Source organism: Terrapene carolina, unplaced genomic scaffold, assembly GCF_002925995.2.
Source record: "Terrapene carolina triunguis isolate 2854851 unplaced genomic scaffold, T_m_triunguis-2.0 Scaffold139, whole genome shotgun sequence".
Lineage (NCBI taxonomy): Eukaryota > Metazoa > Chordata > Testudines > Emydidae > Terrapene > Terrapene triunguis.
In genome coordinates, this window is record NW_020664490.1 from 7,414,877 (window position 1) to 7,434,145 (window position 19,269).

Consider the following 19,269-nt stretch of genomic DNA (forward strand, 5'->3'; position numbering starts at 1 on the left):
GGTCATTCTCTTCTTTAAGTTTTGTGTAATAGAGATTCAGTCCTGCCTGGAATATCATGTGATCTGGAGGCTTCTGCCTCAGGCTGCTCTCCCAGTCAGCAGCACCGCGCAGTCGCACCTACCCCAGCCTACCCCTTGCTCCCAGGGCTCACAATCAGATACTTAGACCTCTACATTTTGCTGCAAATAAAAAAATAAAGCTGCCGTTTAGAACTGTCCCCCAACATACATATCCTGGGACATTTTGTATTTTACCAGTGTCAACCAAAGGCCCACACACAAATGGAGATTCAGTCCTGCCTGTGCTCCTGTCCTAGTGCTTATCACAGATTCCCATTTTCAGCTATAGGCTGAGCAAGTGCAGAATGGTGGTTCACTCTACTTTGCTGTAAGCCAACCGCCCTCCCCTCTCCCCTTTTGATCTCTGCTTGCAGAGGCAATAAAGTCAGTGTTGTTTCAAATTCATGCATTCTTTATTACTTCATCACACAAATGGGGGGATAACTGCCAAGGTAGCCCGGGAGGGGTGGGGAAGGAGGGAAGCAACGGGTGGGGTTGTTGTAGGGGCACCCCCTAGAATGGCATGCAGCTCATCATTTCTGTGGGATGTCTGGGGCTCTGACCCGGAGCGCCTGTTTGCCTCTCTGGTTCTTTAGTAGGCTTGCCTGATATTCTAGGCAGGACTGACTCTCCATTAGACAAAACTTAAAGAAGAGAATGACCTGGGGAGTCATTCCCATTTTTGTCCAGGCGCCCCCGACCGACCTCACTGAGGCCAGCCAGGAGCACCCATGACAGCAGCAGACGGTACAGTATGACTGGTAACCGTCTTTGCCAACTTGCAAAGGCAAGGGGATGCTGCTGTGTAGCACTGCAGTTCCGTGTCTGTCAGCAGCATCCATATGGTGACCGTGAAAAAAGGCTGAACGGGCTCCATGGTTGCCGTGCTATGGCCTCTGCCCGGGCAATCCAGGGAAAAGGGCGCAAAATGATTGTCTGCCGTTGCTTTCACAGAGGGAGGATTGACTGACGACATTTACCCATAACCACCCGCGACAAATTTTTAGCCCCATCAGGCATTGGGAGCTCAACCCATAATTCCAATGGGTGGGGGAGACTGCGGGAACTATGGGATAGCTCTGGGATAGCTAACCACAGTGCAACACTCCGGAAGTCGACGGTAGCCTCGGTACATGGATGCACACCGCCGAATTAATGTGCTTAGTGTGGCTGCATGCACTCGACTTTATACAATCTGTTGCCAAAAATCGAATTCGGTAAAATCGGAGTAATCCCGTAGTATAGACATACCCTAAGATATGTACAAGATAAGGAAAAGAAGTCCATAGTGACCACCTATAGTTGATCCTGCTCCCATTCCAGTCAATAGAAAAATCCCATTAATTTGAATGGTGCCATCTCATTAGCTGTTATCAGTGGACAATTTACTGAAATCCTTTTTTCTGTTCCCATCCATATAGGGTTTGTGTAAGAAATTACTCAGTAGTGAATATTTGCAAAGGTATTCCTCTTTGCATGTATTCTCATTGTGTTTATAATCTAGTGTGCATTATCTATAGTAACTATATTTCTATGAACTTTGCACATTGAAACAGCCGTTTTATATGTTCTGCAGAAAGCCAACAATAACTGTTAGTTAATTAATTCAAAATTTCTTTATGAAGAGACAATTATCTTTCTGTTAACAAGCAGATGTTAAAACATGGCAAAAACTAACAAAGCCATAATATGTAATTCCTTGACAAACACATTTTCATTGTCAGCTTCCATTATCTTTAAATAATTGTAAATATTGACTTGCAATTTTTATTGGTTAGCTAGACTAGACTTTGGGGTTTTATCTTCTTTGGACGTGGGATGAAACAGCCCACCAGTAGCAGTGTGCCCTGCCTCTTTCTAGTTAACCAGAAATGCCTTTTTAATAGTGTACTCTATAGGTTCAGTGTGTCCCCTCTTAACCAGCTGGGAGGCCTGTGCATTAATTTCTGTGGTTAACAGGCCCTGTAACTGAGCAGAGATAGTTCTAGTATATGCAGTTCCATGTTTTTATTGGTCTTGTACCACTCCCCTCCCTGCCTTATAGCCAAAGGCAAAATGAGTCCAGCAACCTGTCAGTGCAATGGCTCTGCTTCAGGAGAAGTAGCAGCAGGAATGGGCAAGGCCCTCTCAAGGGAACTATTTTTTATCTGGATAATGCAGAACTTAAACCTTTTTGTCATTTCCTTCTCTTATGGATTTTCCCTTTTCACTGGGCTAGGAAAATTTTCTCTTGTTCATTTCAGTCCCACAGGGTGAATTTCTGCTCTGTTTAATTTTGTATTGCACATTGCTATCTGAAATTCCTATTTCTGGGCTGGCATACAAGGATGTTGAAGAATGGTAATTTCTTCCCCGTTATATTAGTTTCTCCCTAGTCTCTGTCTGCCATCTGAGAGATCCTATCCCCCATCCTGTTTTGAGTTGGAAGAATTTTGAAAACTTCTGAATTTTTTTCTCACTTTTTTTTTTTTAGCATTAATAGATATTTTTCTTTTGCTCAGGAACTGTCTTAGCATTTGAGTTAGCCTACCAAACCTCTTTATAAGGGAATGATATGATAAAAGCTTTGCTCTATTTCCTATCTCCACCTGTTACTATAGTAGGACAGCGTATATCCACTATTAGGGCTTATGCTGAAAGACCTGGAAATACCAAGCAGGTAGGAGTTTACCATGAAAGAAGTACATGAGGCAGTGAATTCCAAAACCCTGATTCTAAAGTTAGTTGTACACAGACATGATTATAAAATATAAACACATGTTCATTCAAAGCATTAAGGCTCTTCAAAATAAAATGTGTCTTATTAACTATATTAGATTAACAAAAGATGTTTAGCTACTTTGGACTATGTGTATCCTCAAATATAAGGAAAGACTTCCTATTCATGGAAGTGTGAAATTCATATGCTATCACTACTGCCATTGGGATAGGGCACTGACTGATTATTTCTATTGTGTTTATTTTACTTTAGCAAGCCATGACGAATTTTATTTTTATTCCCTTAGTTCACCATCGGAGATTTCTCTTCCCTCAGCAAAGCTTGAGGCACCACCTTTTCATCTTATTTAGTCAATGGGCTGGACCTTTCAGTATTATGTTTACACCACTGGATCGTTACAGTGACAGAAATCACCAGATTACAAGATACCAGTATTGTGCATTAAAGGTATAGCATATTTTCTTTCCACTATGCAAAGTGATCTATTCAGTAATACAAATTACAACAACAAATCCTAAGTTTAGATATTTAAAAGAGGCAAATATCATGGTTATTTGTTTCCTTTTATTTACAGTAATTGATTATTTTGAGAGAGAGAGAGAGATCTATAAAGTTAAAAATTCCTATTTTTCTTTCCAAAATTATAATCTAAAGTCATTTCTTGTAGCTTACTTCTTTTTTGCCCACATAGAGTGAAATTTTGTTTTATTATTTGGATTTTCAGTAAGGAAAAGCTCTCACTGACTTCAGTGGAAGCAGCATATCAGGCCCTAAGATCAAGTGCAGTATCAGTTCAGTATCTGATACATCCTATTTCCAGAGGACATATCCTGCACTTATATGGGGATGTACTCAGTAGTTTTAAAAATCTTGTCCAGCTCTAACAGCTGCAACCCAAGCACCTAAGTAAACTGGGGAAATAATGTTTTATGTACCAGTATATGCTGCATCAAATGATATAAAACAATTTTAATTTAGACAGAGAATATGATGCTAATGAAATGTTTAATAGGTTTTATAATCTCATTAAGAACAGATTGGCTGAAATGACAAAACACATTTTGAAGCATTTGTAAAGTGTTCTTATTGCAGTGTGCCTTTAATGTGCTTAATTTTTTAATTCAGCATTTGAATTAATTAATGCAGTTTTTAATTATAATTAACCTATTTTAACTAATGCAGTTACCTTCTAGATCAATGTAAATGTTGAAATCTAGCAAAAAAGCACTATTTCACTAAAAACAGGTAGCAATTGGAAATGTCTTGCAAGCACAGTCTGTTAAACATATTCACAAATGTTAAACACTTGCCTAATTAACAGATTTCTCTGTATTATTAGGCAATGTCAGCTGTACTCTGCTGTGGCCCTGTATTTGACAATGTGGGTCTTTCCCCTGATGGCTATCTTTATAAATGGCTTGATAACATTCTAGCTTGTCAAGATTTACGAGTAAGTACCTCATCAATAATGTATGGTTTTTAAATGATTTTAAACTCTGTACTTATTGAATACAGTCCACTCTATGACGGTAGGCTTTGTGACCTTTGTTTTGAACAGAAAACAATAGATCCGTGCAGTATTCAATTACAAATTCATAACGAACCATATCACAATAACGTTTAAATAGTAAAAGGAATTTTATTATTTCAGGACACACAGTTTATGTAGCATACTAAACTAAACAGGATTCTGTTATGAGGTTCACACTGGTTTGCAGCAATATTTTAGGTTTTTCATCCATTACTAATACAAAGGTCAAGGACAGTATGATCTCAAAAAGTATTTATATTTCTGTTTGGAATATTTCCATCCCACCTGCTTCCAGGTCTTGTGAAGTAAGAATGTAAAATCAATTCCTGCTCGGTAATATAGCTGCTGGTGAGGCAAATCTGAGTGAGTCAATGTGAGTGGGCAGATCTTCAGAAGGCAGCAAAAAAACTACTCATTTTAGGAAAAAGTAAGGCCACAGAATTGGAAGATGAGTCTTTACCTTATATCCTGGATCTGTAACAACCAAATATTTATTGACTTGTTAGTGTTTGAAAATAACTCCATGAGTACTAATTTGATAGATTATTTTTGCATTTAAAATGATTCTGCCCTAAAGACATTTCTGGTTAGATGATAAAGGGAAGAGAGACTTTCTGCCCTGATGTCTCTGCATCTCAGTGTTGACATATGTATCTCTGCAGAATGATGTTTGTTACTTACATAGTTCTGTAAGGTAGAATATTGCTTTACAAAATGTAATTTAGATAGGTCCACGCTGCACAGAGGGCTTCTCTATCCAGGAACACTCAGAAAAGTTAAGCCAAATCAACTAAAGGTGTGAAGCTCAAGCACATGAAATCCCATGTGGATGCTCTCATTGAGAAGTAAAGTGGCCTAAATTCGCAGTAGCTTAATCTTCCTCCATTGACCATGAAGGTACTTAGAGGTGACTTAATTACAGCATATAAGTCTTCTTTTTGATAAACTGCCAGATTGAGTTCTTTATGTCTCTCATGATAACGCATTTTCTCCAGCCCTCGAATAATTGTTGTGGCTCTCTTCTGCATCCTCTCCAATTTTTCTATATCCTCTTTACAATGTGGAGACCAGAATTGGATGCAGTATTCCAGTACTGGTCTAACCAATGCCATATACAGAGGTAAAAATCACTCACTGCTCCCCTGTTTGTACATCCAATGATCTCAATATCCCGTTTTGCCACAGTAGTGAACTGAGAGCTCATATTGAGGTGCTTGTCCACTATGACCCCTAGATTCTTTTCAGAGTCACTGCTTTCCAGGATACAGTCCCCCATTCCATTCTGTAGGTATAGGCATTCCTTGTTCCTAGATGTATTATTTTGCATTTGGCTGTATTAAAATATGTTTAGTTTGAATGGGCCCAGGTTACCAAGTGATTCAGATTGCTCTGTGTGACTGCACTGTACACATCATTCTTTACCATTCCACCAATCTTTGTATCTACAAATTTTATCAACAGTTATTTTATATTTATTTCCAGATCATTGATGAAAATGTGGAATAGCATCAGTTTTAATACCAATCTCTGTGGAACCCCACTAGAAACACCCCCATTCAATGTTAATTTTGCATTTACAGCTAATTTTTGAGCTCTGTCAGTTACCCAGCTCTTAATGCATTTAAGGTGTGCTTTATATGTACAGTATTAATTTTTAATCAGAATAGTATGCAGTACTAAGACAAACACCTTACAGAAGTCTACGAAGTTACCTTTATCAACCAAACATGTAATCTCATCAAAAAATAAATCAGATTTGTTTGACAAGACTTGTTTTCTGCAAAATACTGTTGACTGACTGGCATTAATTATATTCCTACCCTTTAATTCTTTGTTAATTTAATCCAGTATTAGCTTTTCCATTATTTTGCCTGTAATTGATGTCAGAGTAACCAATCTATTAGTTACCTGGGTCATTCCGCTTGCCTGTTTTGAATATTGGTATAACATTAGCAGTCTTCCAGTCTTCTGGAATTTCCCCAGTATTCCAAGATTTATTAAAAATAAACATCACCAGGCCAGAGATTTCCTCAGCTAATTCTTTTTTAACTATTGAGTACAAGTTATTGGGCCTGCTGATCTAAAAAGGTTTATCCCTTGTAGATGTTATCTAACATCCTCAGTTGCTAATGAACTCAAAAGTACTTCTTTATTATCATATGATATAAGTACTTCATTCTGCTTCTTTCCAAATACAGAACAGAAATATTTATTGAATGCTGATTGTCACAAACACATCTGCTTTTTGTGCATCATTATTAATAATTTTTCCATCTCAATTAAATAATCGAATGATTGCAAAGATTTCTGTTGCTCCTAACATCTAAAAATCTCCTTATTGTCCTTAGCCCAGCCAAACATGGATTTTTCTCTGATGTTTTCATCTTCCTTATCAATTGTTTGTACTTCACAATGTCTAATTTATATTGATTGATGTCTATTTCCCCCTTTTTCCAATTGATACATATTGGTTTTTTATTTCTAATTGCTGCTTTCACTTTACTGCTGAACTAAGATTGGCTTTTAGCCAAGATTGATCTGTTTCTTGATTGTGTAACCATGGCTTTTTGCCATCTAATAAATTCTTCTTAAAGAATTCCAAGTTTTCATTCACATTTTTATGTCTAAATTTTTCTTATCAGTCAATTTCATTGATAATTTCCCTCAACTTTGAGATATTAGCCCTTTTGAAGCTCCAAGTACATATATTATGGGTGGGACTATCCTCTGTTTGCCCCTGTTGAATGTAATCACGTCATAACCACTCATCCCTAGATAACCACTAACCTCCAGTCCAATGGTTAATTTCATGCATCATCTATGAGATCCAAAATAGTGTTACTTTATCTTGGGTGCAATACCTTTTGTGTTAGAAAATTGTCATCTATAATTTTTAGAAATTCTAATTATGTTTTACAATTGACTGCATGAGACCCCCAGCATTTGTCTCCCAAATTGAAGTCCCCCATAACAACATAGTTTTTCTGTCCACACATTATAGGTGAGGAAAGCCATTGAGGGGATTTGTGGACGGGATGCTAAATGGTCAGAGCTGCAGGGGAGGGAAAAGAGTACTTTCCCTCCTATGATTAGTTTTTTACCATCAGTACTTTAAATTACCAGTTGAAAATCAGTACATAAAGGATGCATTAAGTCACAAAAGGCAAATTGTCAACATTTAATGGGTAAGGAAACCCAACCAGAATAAAAACTTAGGTAGTCTCTTTTTTTTTTTTTTATTGTGTTCCCTTTATGCTAAACTCAACCTCGGGTGTTTAAACTGAATATTAGTGTGAGTCTTTACAGTGAGTCTAGCCTCATTTGGTGACAAAATCGCAATAATAATAATAATAATTTTTGTGCTTCTACATTATCTGCAATTGAAGAAACACAAAGATGTAGTCCAAACTTAATCCTTTAAGTAAACAAACATGAATAAATTAACCTCACAGCACTCCTGTGAGGTAGAAAATTAGCAGTATCTCTGTTTTACAGGGTGTATAGCAAAGGCACATGGATGTTACCCAGTGTCAGCCAGCAAGTGTGTGTTAAAGCTGGGAATACAACCCAGATCTCCTGACACACTGTTCTTGGGCTTAATCATAATATTATGCTTCAACCCTTATTTTGAAGGTCTATTTTAAAAAATATATTTAACATATATGGGTTTTGTGCAAGACATATTTTTATGAAGTGTGGACTATTCAAAACTGAGTGAAATCCCATGCTGTGATATATATAAAATGCATTTATGGTAAACTCTCCACTTTATTTTTCTCCTTAGTGCGCAATAAACATGGTCCTTCCCTCCCGCCCCCTCCATTTAAAAGGCAGATTAGTCTTGTCACTTTGTGTCTATCTCCCTGAATAATTTTAAGAAACCTTGGGAGGATCTTTTTTGTTTTTTACAAAAAATAATAATTGCCATTCTGTGTGTATTCAGGTTCATCAGCTTGGATGTGAAGTTGTAGTCTTGTTGCTGGAACTAAATCCGGACCAAGTAAATCTTTTCAACTGGGCTATAGATCGGTGTTATACTGGATCATACCAGCTTGCTTCTGGATGCTTCAAAGCCATTGCGACTGTGTGCGGAAGCAGGTATTAATAAACCTAGAACTAGACTGTCCCTGAGGCAGTTAATGTGAAACAAGATCAGGGCTGCTATTTCTAAGATGTTTACACACTAGATATTTTGTATAATCCTACTTGTTTCTGTTGGAAACAGATTCTAAATGTTCTTTTCCATTAAATTTAAAAATAATGGTTGAAGCTGTAAGTGTGTCTGCTGTTGGTTGCTGGGTTGCATGCTATGAAAGACACAGAAAAAAACTCATGTGTGTGAATGGGAACAGTGAAGTATCTGCATAGCCAAGTGTTATGCTGCCTGAATAACAGTCACCTCTGGGACTTTGCAGCAAACGGGAGAAAAGGGACCAGATCTGGGGCCAGGTGCAAAAAGTTTGGAAGAGCATCTCTTACCACATGAAATGCTTCTGCAAACATGCTTATTTATACTGACAAAGTCAGCACAGTATTGGGGGAAGGTTAAAAAAATAATCTCTGCCTTGCCAGTGGTCACTGTCTGTGTATGCGATCAAGTCTGCAAGGGAGTTACCAGGGTGTTGAGCAAGTTCTATATGGAATTGCTGCTAGCATTCCCATGTAATGTCTTTTTACACAATGTTTTGAGGCTACACTTCCCTGACACACTCTTACAGGCCTGAGGCACATTTTTTGAGCATGTGATAAGTTGCCCCTTGTAGTGTCCTGTTGCTGTGTAGGCATTTGAACTTCTGACCCTTCCATACACAGAAAGGTGAAATAGGGCCTAAATCTTTCTATTTGTAACACCATTTTTAAACCTAGTGCCAAAACAATTTTGATGGATTTTTCCAATACTTTCAGAGTAAATAATATGAAAATAAAAGTTTTCTATGTTCTCATTTGCCAAACAATTACTTTTGTCCTTTTCCTAACTGCCCTTGGATTTGACCTGAGTTTGCTTACCTTTTGTTTTCGGATTAGCATTATCAATGATGTTAATAGAGTGGGAGCACAAAACATTGATTTTTTGTATAGGTCCTGCATAAACATTTTTTTGTTTTGTTTTTTTTCTTAGCATCTTTTCAGGATTAAAGTGGAAAAGAGGTTTAACAGTTGTTTTGAAATAAAGGTTTCAGAGTAGCAGCCGTGTTAGTCTGTATCTGCAAAAAGAACAGGAGTACTTGTGGCACCTTAGAGACTAACAAATGGGCTGTAGCCCACGAAAGCTTATGCTCTAATAAAATTTGTTAGTCTCTAAGGTGCCACAAGTACTCCTGTTCTTTTTGAAATAAAGGATAGTTTTCATCTGATTAGGCATTTGAAGTGCTGATCTATTTTAGTCTGAGATTTCTTGACAAAATAGTTTGTCAAGATGTCTGATCAGTATGTTTTGAGAGGGTAATTTGTGGGACCGTGCAAAGCAAAACATGTTAAGTATTTTAGAATTTGGTATATCTGTAAAAAAAACTCTATTTTGTTCTTATAGAAACAGCTGCAAATACAAGCTGCATTACCCTGAGATTTAAAAAGTATGATTGGAATGTTATGCTTGTAGATTTAGTAGCTTCTGACATTCAGTTTTGCTATCTTAAAAGAAAACACAATAATACTAGCCCTTCACCTACAGTCTTTTCTCCTCAGATTTTTATTAGATAGGACTAAGGACCCTGGGAAAGGGTTTCATTTATGTGCCATTGGCAATAGTTAAAAATGCATGATCACTTTCAAGAAGAAACTCATATTTCTGCCTATTTGGGGAGCTATGTTGAGAGTTTAGCTAATACTAAAAACTTGTTGGCATATTCCCATATTCCATCCTTTCCTCAGTTAGCAATAAGTGTAGGGGGACGTCTGCTTAATCCAGCTGTAAATAAGCAATGTAGTATTGCATAACTTATGCCTCTCTTTCCACAAAGAATCCTCTCCATTAAAAAACTCAGTTTGTCCCAGCCCATGGTCTCCCATGCTACATTTCTATTGTGATACCGTAAATAATATGTTCTGGAGTTTCACTAATCATGTCCCTACAGACTGGAATACAGGAGTAATTGAAAACATTTATTTACAGTTTCTTCCATTTCTTTTCAACTAGTAATTACAGGGATTTTACTTGGGTTCAAACTCCTGGAAGGCATATCCTTTGGCAACAACTTGGCCAATGGCATTTTGATGATGAAGTGGGAAGGGCAATTGATATCTTAGTCAGTTAAGACTTTTTCCTTGAGGCAAAACTATAAAGCCTCCATCATACTACATAAGAGAGGCTACAGGTTAGGTATCTGAATCTTTATTTATGTACATTAAAAAAATCAGAACACTTATTTAAGAAGTAGGAAATTGCTAGATGCTCATCATTTTGAAAATTATACCACTTATTTAGGTGTCTAAATACGGATTTAGTTGACTAATGGTAGGACCACAGATTTGCAAATATTGACCAGACCAGTTCATATGATTGTCAAATTCATTTGAGGAGGCCTATGCCAAATAGCCAATGTTCTTTATTTTTAACTACATTTATTTATTGGCCATTTTACTGCTATTTTTCATGTAGCTTAGTTCTTTCTATTTTGTATCAATGTACTCTACCATATAATTATTCTGTTAATGTAATCTTGTTTTATCCTAATCTTTAGATTTTTGTGTTGCATTCTCTTAGGCATGCTTTTGTAACCCTTGATAGTTTCCTCTTTCAAGATGCTCCCTCAGATGGGGATTATTTGAACTTTGTGAACTGTGGGAGGGACCAGGTTGGGGAAGGACCAGAGAGACTGACATGGAGCAGCAGAGCTGGGGTACACTAGTATGTGGATTTAGTAAAGATGTCCCCGAAATCACTCCATGTCCATCCAACAACCCAGCAGCCTTTGTCTACACTAGGTAATTTAGGACTTGCATTTCACTGCCACAGAATCTCAACTGATTATAACAATGGTGAAGACTCTAATGTAGACAGGATTCAGGTATTTTTTACCACCATGTTGTCTATCCTAGTCTCGGTAGTAAAAACCTCCTGGGTCCTGTCTACATTATAGCTTCTGCCATTGCTTCCACTGGTGGAGCTGCAGTGGTGGTGAATTATGGATCCTAAATCTGCATGTGAAGACTCAGCCTAATAGACAAGATAATGAAGAAGGTTGTAGGTCAGTTACTGAACATGGTTAAGATCATGCCTATATTACAATTTAGCACAATCTCATAAGTAAGTCCAGAGTTAACCCTCTGTAATCAGATCCTCTGACTCATTTGTAATTGTAGTGTAAACAGGCCCTTAGTTCTGTATTCGTTATGGTCAAAGTGATAGAGATACAAATTCCACAATTTTATGTTAGCTAAAACTAAGGTAGTGTATTTGCATATCTACATGGAAAAAGGGAGAAATCTCTAATCTAGATTTGTGCAAGACCAAATAACATTACATGGAAAATTGCCTTTCTAGCAATAGTCCCTTCAGGACCCTGCTCTTATTTATCCACTCTACACTAAATTTTGAATACCTAGGATGGTGGAATTTCTTCAGCAAGAGCTTGTCATTTGTTGTGCCAACACAGTCCCATTCTTCATGTTTATGCTTCATTAATTTTTCAATCTGATAGAGAGTTCTCTTTAACTTTAATGTCTGGGAATGCGCATGTTGAGGAATATATCCTTTTCCAGAATAGGCTATTTTAACTGTCAGTGGAATTGCTTGAAGAATATTTTATCCCTGGAAACTCTCTGTTCAACCATCTTTGCTTTTGGGAGTTAGTTTATAAAAAATTAGATACTATATTTAAAAAGAATTTAGGTTTATGGAATAGGCAATTGCAGTGCATTCCTAATTATTGTCTCAAGGTAATTGTCCATCCCTCCCTCACCAGATGGCCACTTGACTCAGGAGTCAATCCATCAGTAAATAACTCCCTTTCCTAAATTCTGGTGGAGGAGTGGAAAAAACAGAGGTGATATTTTTCTTTAGCTCATTATTAGGCAAAGGAGATTAGAGTGAATTTAAGCTGAGATTCTAATGTTGACAAAAATGTACTATTTATTCTTCCAGGAACTATCCTTTTGATATAGTGACACTTTTAAACCTAGTGCTATTCAAGGCATCCGACACCAACAGAGAGATTTATGAAATTTCCATGCAACTTATGCAGGCATGTATCAGCTACTTAAAAAAAATATCCTTTAAAATAGTAACCAAATGCAAGTGGCCCTATCATTGTTTTCACCATGAACTTCTTACCATATATTACAGTTTGGTTGGGGTGTTTTACTTTTTGTTTTGAAACCTCAACTAGGCGCTACAGTAATAAATATAGTAAATAATAATAATCATAAATGCTGCAGTGATTACTTGTATAAAAAATTATGCAAATGATTATTTATAATATTTCTGCAACTTGGAAATTTTACTGTGAAACATGTAGACCTTTATGTGATTTCTTAATCTGTTTAAAGTTGAAATGTGAAAGTTTTTTGTGCACTAATGAAATCCTGTCACTTCATTGCCCACTTTCTTCTCTTCCATAGATTCTTGAGGCAAAGCTTTTTGTTTATTCAAAGAAAGTTGCTGAGCAAAGACCTGGCAGTATCCTGTATGGTACACATGGCCCATTACCACCTCTTTACAGTGTATCATTGGCACTTCTTTCATATGAGCTAGCAAGGATGTATCCTGAGCTCACCCTTCCACTTTTTTCAGGTACCTGTCTATTGATATTTTTTTTTAATGTTTTCAATATTTGTTTTTTATGTAGTGTACAAATGGTGGCCTGTTAGTGTATTTCAAGTTGTGAATAACAATTAGATTGATATTTCTGTTCTATTGATATTTCTGATATTCCAATTCTATTGTAGTAAAATTAAGCAAAATGCTTTGTAATTAGATACACAATTGCCTGCAGATATACGCAAAGTACAGTGGTTAATATTTAAAAACTCAGGGTATGCAGTCTTTGGGGGTGGACTGGGAAGGGGCTATGGTCAGGGGTGCTGGTACTAGGAGTGCTGGGGATACGGCAGCATCCCCTGGTTTGAAGTGGCTTCCATCATATACAAGGTTTGCAGTTTTGTTCAATGGCTTTCAGCATCCCCACTATAAAAACTGTTCCAACATCATTGACTGTGGTGATTTTACAATCCTGGGCTGTTCCCTCACTGGTTAATTCCCTCACTTAAAAATCTGCACCTTATTTCTAGTCTACACCAGTCCAGCTTTAACTTCCAAACACACACGCGCGCGCACCCTGGTGGAGAGGCTGATTTAAGCAATAGATTACATACCATAATTAGTAGTTCTGCAATTTCATATGTGAGTTCCTTAAGAATTCTTGGTTAAATACCATCTGATCCTGCTGACACCTCAGTCTCGGACAGTTCCTCAGATTTGTCACCTAGAAAGAATGGTTCAGGTGTGGGAATCTCCCTCACATCCTCTGCAGCGAAGACTGATGCAAAGAATTCATTGAGCTTCTCTGCATTGGCCTGGTCTTCCTTGAGTTATCTTTTAGCACCTCAATCGTCCAGTGGCCCCACTCATTGTTTGGCAGGCTTCCTGCTTCTCATATACTTAAAAAAATGTTGCTCTTATTTTTTGTGTCTTTTGCTAGTTTCTCTTCTGATTCTCTTTTGGCTTGCCTAATTGACTTGACTTGCCAGAGTTTATGTTCCTTTTTGATTTTCCTCAGTAGGATTTGACTTTCAATTTCTAAAGGATGTCTTTTTGTCTCTAGCTGCCTCTTTTACTCTGTTGTTTAACCAAGGTGGCATTTTTTTGGTCCTCTTACTCATTTGGGTTTTTTTATTTGGGGTATATATACAGTTTGAGCCTTGTTATGATGTTCTTTAAAAGTTTCCATGCAGCTTGCAGGCATTTCACTCTTGTGACTGTTCCTTTTAATTTTCATTTAACCAGCCTCTTCATTTTTGTGTAGTTCCCCTTTCTGAAGTTAAATGCTACTGTGATGGGTTCCTTTGGTATTTCCCTCCCCAAAAGGATGTTAAATTTAATTACATTATGGTCGCTATGAGCAAGCAGTTCAGCTATTTTCACTTCTTGGACCAAATCCTGTACGCCACTTAGGACTAAATCAAGAATTGCCTCCCCTTGTGAGTTCCAGGGCTAGCTGCTTCAAGAAGCAGTCATTAATGGAGTCATTCTTGTGATGCTTAGAGTCCCCAGTTGAGATCGGGGCCCCTTTGTTCAGACCTACACCCTGTACAGACACATTGCAAGAGGCAATCCCTCCTCATAAGAGTTTACAAGACAAGATGGACTGTGGTGGGAGAAACAAGTATTATTTTCTCATTTTTTAGGTAGAGAATTGTGGCACAGAGAAAGTAAGTGGCTTACCTGAGGTCACACAGGAAATCTATGGCATGACTCCTGAATCCCCCCAGTCCAGTGCCTTAACCACAGGGTCATATTTCCTTATTAATAAATTATGACTTTTTAATGGCATACATTTTGTGTTTATGTGTATTGTTTATTTTGTCTATAATATGCATTCACACATACTTTATAGAACACTAATACTATTTCATAAAAAGTATGTCCACAATACTCAGAGTCATTTGTGAATTAAATAGGTCTTCACAGATAAGGAATTAAAACTTTATATTTAGGGCCCTACCAAATTCACGGCCATGAAAAACGTATCATAGACCGTGAAATCCGGTCCGTTGTGTGCTTTTACCCTATACTATACAGACTTCACGGGGGAGACCAGCATTTCTCAAATTGGGGGGGTCCTGACCCAAAATGAAGTTGCAGGGGGGTCACAAGGCTATTTTATGGGGGTTGCAGTATTGCCACCCTTACTTTTGCACTGCCTTCAGAGCTGGGCAGCCAGAGAACAACGGCTGTTGGCCGGGCACCCAGCTCTGAAGGCAGCGCCTCACCAGCAGCACCACAGAAGTAAGGCTGGCAATACCATACCATGCCATCCTTCTGCGCTGCTGCTGGCAGCAGCTCTGCCTTCAGAGCTAGGCTTACGGCCAGCAGCCGCCGCTCTCCATCTGCCCAGCTCTGAAGGCAGCACCACTGCCAGCAGCAGTTCAGAAGTATGGATAGCAGTACCGCAACCCCCCCCCCCCCTTACCCCGCCAACCCCCCCCCCCCCCCCACTCCTTTTTGTGTCAGGACCCCTACAATTACAACGCTGAAATTTCAGATTTAAATAGCTGAAATCATGACATTTATTATTTTAAAAATCCTATGACCATGCAATTGACCAAAATGGACTGTGAATTTGGTAGGGCCCTATTTATATTGTATTCTGAAGACATGTATTTTTTTCTATTATGTATTTTGTTTAGGCCTTGTCTTTGTTGTTGTTGTCTTCTTCTAGTTTTCTTTTTGAAATACACTAGTTACTATAGAAATAATATCATTGATATGAATAATGCTTAGTGATAACCACATGTGTTTTTATACAGTCAATGTATGTAAATGCCTTGAGATTTAGGCCACAGTTAGGAAATGTGGATGCTTATGCAACAGTTATAACCAGATATCAGAATACTATAAATATTTACAGAACACTACTGAAAATTTTCCATAATTCTCCAAAAGCTTTTAAAATTCTAGAATAATTTAGTCAAATCTGCCCTATTTTTTTGTATTCGCAAACATTTAGCTGAGTGTGTCGGTACACAGCAATCTATAATAGGGCATGTCTTGAACACGCTTCTTAATTTATATTTCTAAATTCAAAATTCTTACCTCAGTTATTTTGCACTTAAGACCTCTGACACATTGCTTACTAGTAGCTTACATCAAATTAATGTATGTTCCTCCTGCCAATACTTAAATATTTGCTTTTGTGCTTTGATAATATTCCCTTAGCTTGCAAGATTAAGGTCATCGGGTGGCAAAACAGAAACAATCAGACTTGCTAAGTGTGTAATTTTTTCAGTATACTTCTACTTATCTTTATAGACTAATGATGCTTTTTAATGCTTACTATTTTAGAGGTAAGTCAACGATTCCCAACAACCCATCCAAATGGGAGACAGATCATGCTTACCTATCTGCTACCATGGCTTCATAACATCGAACTTGTAGACAGCAGACTTCTTCTCCCAGGTTCAAGCCCTAGCACCCCAGAGGATGAAATAAAGGACAAGGAAGGGGAAATAGCTGTCACATATGGACTGAAAGGAAATGGATGGGGCTCTCCGGAGGCCACATCGTTGGTGCTTAATAATCTCATGTATATGACAGCTAAGGTAAAGCAAAACTGTTTTCTGAAATATTCAGGCTATGATACTTTAAAAAATTCAAAAATAATTGAGTTGCATAGTGCAAACTCAAAAACAAAAGTGTGTCTAGAATTCTTCCCGTTGATATTTGACATTTTGCATGAGCACAAATGCTCATGTTTCTCTGTCTAAATGTGAATTTCATTCTGAGTAAAAAATTGTACAAGTTTCTAAGTGACTTAGGAGCCCAAGTCCCATTGAAATGCCATTTCACTTCTGACTGGTTTGTAGGCTCCTGAATCTCTTAGTTGCTTTTGAAAATTGTACTCTACATCTTGTTACTGTGTTTTGCTATTGATTTTGCATGAGCTGATGTTGTAAAATAACGTACCTTTAGTTTCTCTTCTAAATGTCTAAATTAATTATATGTTTAGTGCACCTTTTCAAAAATTCCATCTCTGTGCCTCTTTACAGTATGGAGATGAAGTTCCTGGGCTAGAGATGGAAAATGTCTGGAATGCCTTGGCCAACAATGAGAAATGGAGCAACAACCTTAGAATAACACTGCAATTTCTAATTAGCTTGTGTGGGGTTAGCAGTGATACCATCCTTTTACCTTATGTAAGTGTTTGTGTTTTGTTTTATTTGCTGTTGGTTGCATTGTATTTTTAAGGAAGAAAACAGCATTTGTAGAAAATGAATTTCTTCTGAAATTAGGTCAGTTGGGAAAAGTAAACGAGCCCAGTTGTTGAAGGCAAACAGATAAAATGTGCCATCAGAGCCTCTCTTTGCACCAGTGGAGCTTACTTGGTTTCAAGCAGGGGGTAAGCGCCACCAGAAAAAACAGCAGTTTTGTCTAAGTTCAGCTTTGTCAGCGCCAGGGAATAGTGCAACAGTAACAGTGGCTAGCCACTAATTGCTGAAATCATTGTGAACAAACATCAGAACCATTTTTCAGTATCGAAGTTACACAACACATATTCATTTTATACATACAAAATGTTATGAACATGATAGAAAGGAACTCTTCCAAGTTTAAATAACTTGCATGAAAAATTAACTAAGTTAAAAATATTAAATGCCTTGAACTTTCCCCAGCAGGCAGCTAGTTTAGACAACCTGTATGCTAAATTTTGTAAGGGTTTAAAACAATGAAAAGTTATACAAGGAACAGGATAATATATTCATGCTATCTCCAGTATTAGTGTTTGTGCGTTTTAAGGATTTAGCTCCAATTCAGGAAAGCACCAAGCATGTGTTTATCTTTAAACATATGCTGAAGTCCATCCTTCTTTAACAAGGCTAGGATTTTGAAAGGTGTATGTCAATGGGAGTTGGGTGCCTAACTCCTTTTAAGCATTTTCAAAAATCCCATTGCATAGCACTTAAGAAAGTGTTAAAGATTCCTTTTAGTCAATTGAACTTAAGCATGTGCTTAAGGGCTTTGCTGAGTCAGAACCTTATATCAGTCATCTATGGTGCAATTCAGGATGTCAATTTAAACACTAGTGGAAATTGTAAAGTTTAGCATGTCAGCTTATTCCTTTTTGTTCCCCACATAGCTGTCATTGGTTACGTAACTGTTCCTTCTTGTATGTGAGTCAAGTTGTACAATATATTGCTGCTGTTGTTGCCGTTAGAATAAAACAGGTTTTTTTCTGAGTGAAGTAATATAGCTCCACTTCTGTCTGGCTCTTCAGTGGTCGGGAGAAACTGAATCAAAATTTAGTGCTTTTTACTTTTTTCAGCAGAATTACAGTTTCTTATTTGACTGTCCCTAGTAGTTCCCATACTCAGAAAATCAGAATCTATCATTACAAGGATTACGTTAGTTAAATAGCATCACAGGTGTGCATGGTTCTTTATAAACAGTTTAAAATGAGAGGTGTGCCCTGAGGAGTTTACCACCCATAACAGAGTAAGGAAAACAAAGGATGGGGGAGAGTTTGTGGGAAGACAATAGAGGATCACAAGATGTCCTCATTATTACATACACATCTTTTTGGTTCCCTTTTATTTTTTAATTTGATATATTAAAATTGTGGACTCTTTGTGCAATGAAAGCTGGATGGTTGTTAGTGCAAGAAAGCTAATCCAAAGAAGAAAAAATTGAAGGAGGATAATGTGGTGCTCCTGGTCAGGAAAAATATTTCAGGTTTAAAAGGTTGGTATGGGAAAAGGTGCAAAGCTTATGAGAGAAGGAGACAAAGGGCCCGGTCCAAAACACATTGAAGTCAGTGAGTTTTTTTTTATTGACTTTAATAGGCTTTGAATCAGGCCCAAAAGGAGCATCAAGGTCAGTTGAGTTGACAGGAGTTGTGGAATCTCCTTCACTGGAGGTTTTCAAGAGGAGGCTGGATAGACATCTCTTTGATGATTTAGACATGACAAATCCTGCATCTTGGCAGGAGCTTAGACTAGATGACCCCTGCGACCCCTTCTAACTCTATGGTTCTATGACAGAAAATGCTGGGAATTGAGGGTAGACTAGAGGCAGGACTGTTACAGTAATCTGGTTGATTTTATTAAGGCAGTGCTAGCCATTTCAAAAAACATTCTTTGCTACCTGAGCTATTGAAATGCTTTTTGTGCTTCTCCAGTGTGTGTCTACATAATGCTGCTAAAGATGGTCAAAAGCACAGGTGTGTTTTAGGTTTTGTCAGCCCAAGAAAAGATATGCTTTAGTTTGAATTTGTATCCAAAGTGCATAGGATACCTGTTGCTTTAC

General features: G+C 37.6%; 1 protein-coding gene across 1 annotated transcript in view; it reads left to right on the forward strand.

Moving 5' to 3' along the window:
• Nucleotides 1-19,269, forward strand: part of LOC112113029 (protein furry homolog) — a 285,155-nt gene that overhangs the window by 151,079 nt on the left and 114,807 nt on the right. Inside the window, exons 28-34 of the mRNA XM_029911959.1 lie at nt 3,066-3,226; nt 4,119-4,229; nt 8,254-8,408; nt 12,394-12,493; nt 12,870-13,041; nt 16,312-16,568; nt 17,016-17,162. Coding sequence (XP_029767819.1) covers nt 3,066-3,226; nt 4,119-4,229; nt 8,254-8,408; nt 12,394-12,493; nt 12,870-13,041; nt 16,312-16,568; nt 17,016-17,162 — 1,103 coding nt within the window. The remainder of the gene's footprint in view (nt 1-3,065; nt 3,227-4,118; nt 4,230-8,253; nt 8,409-12,393; nt 12,494-12,869; nt 13,042-16,311; nt 16,569-17,015; nt 17,163-19,269) is intronic.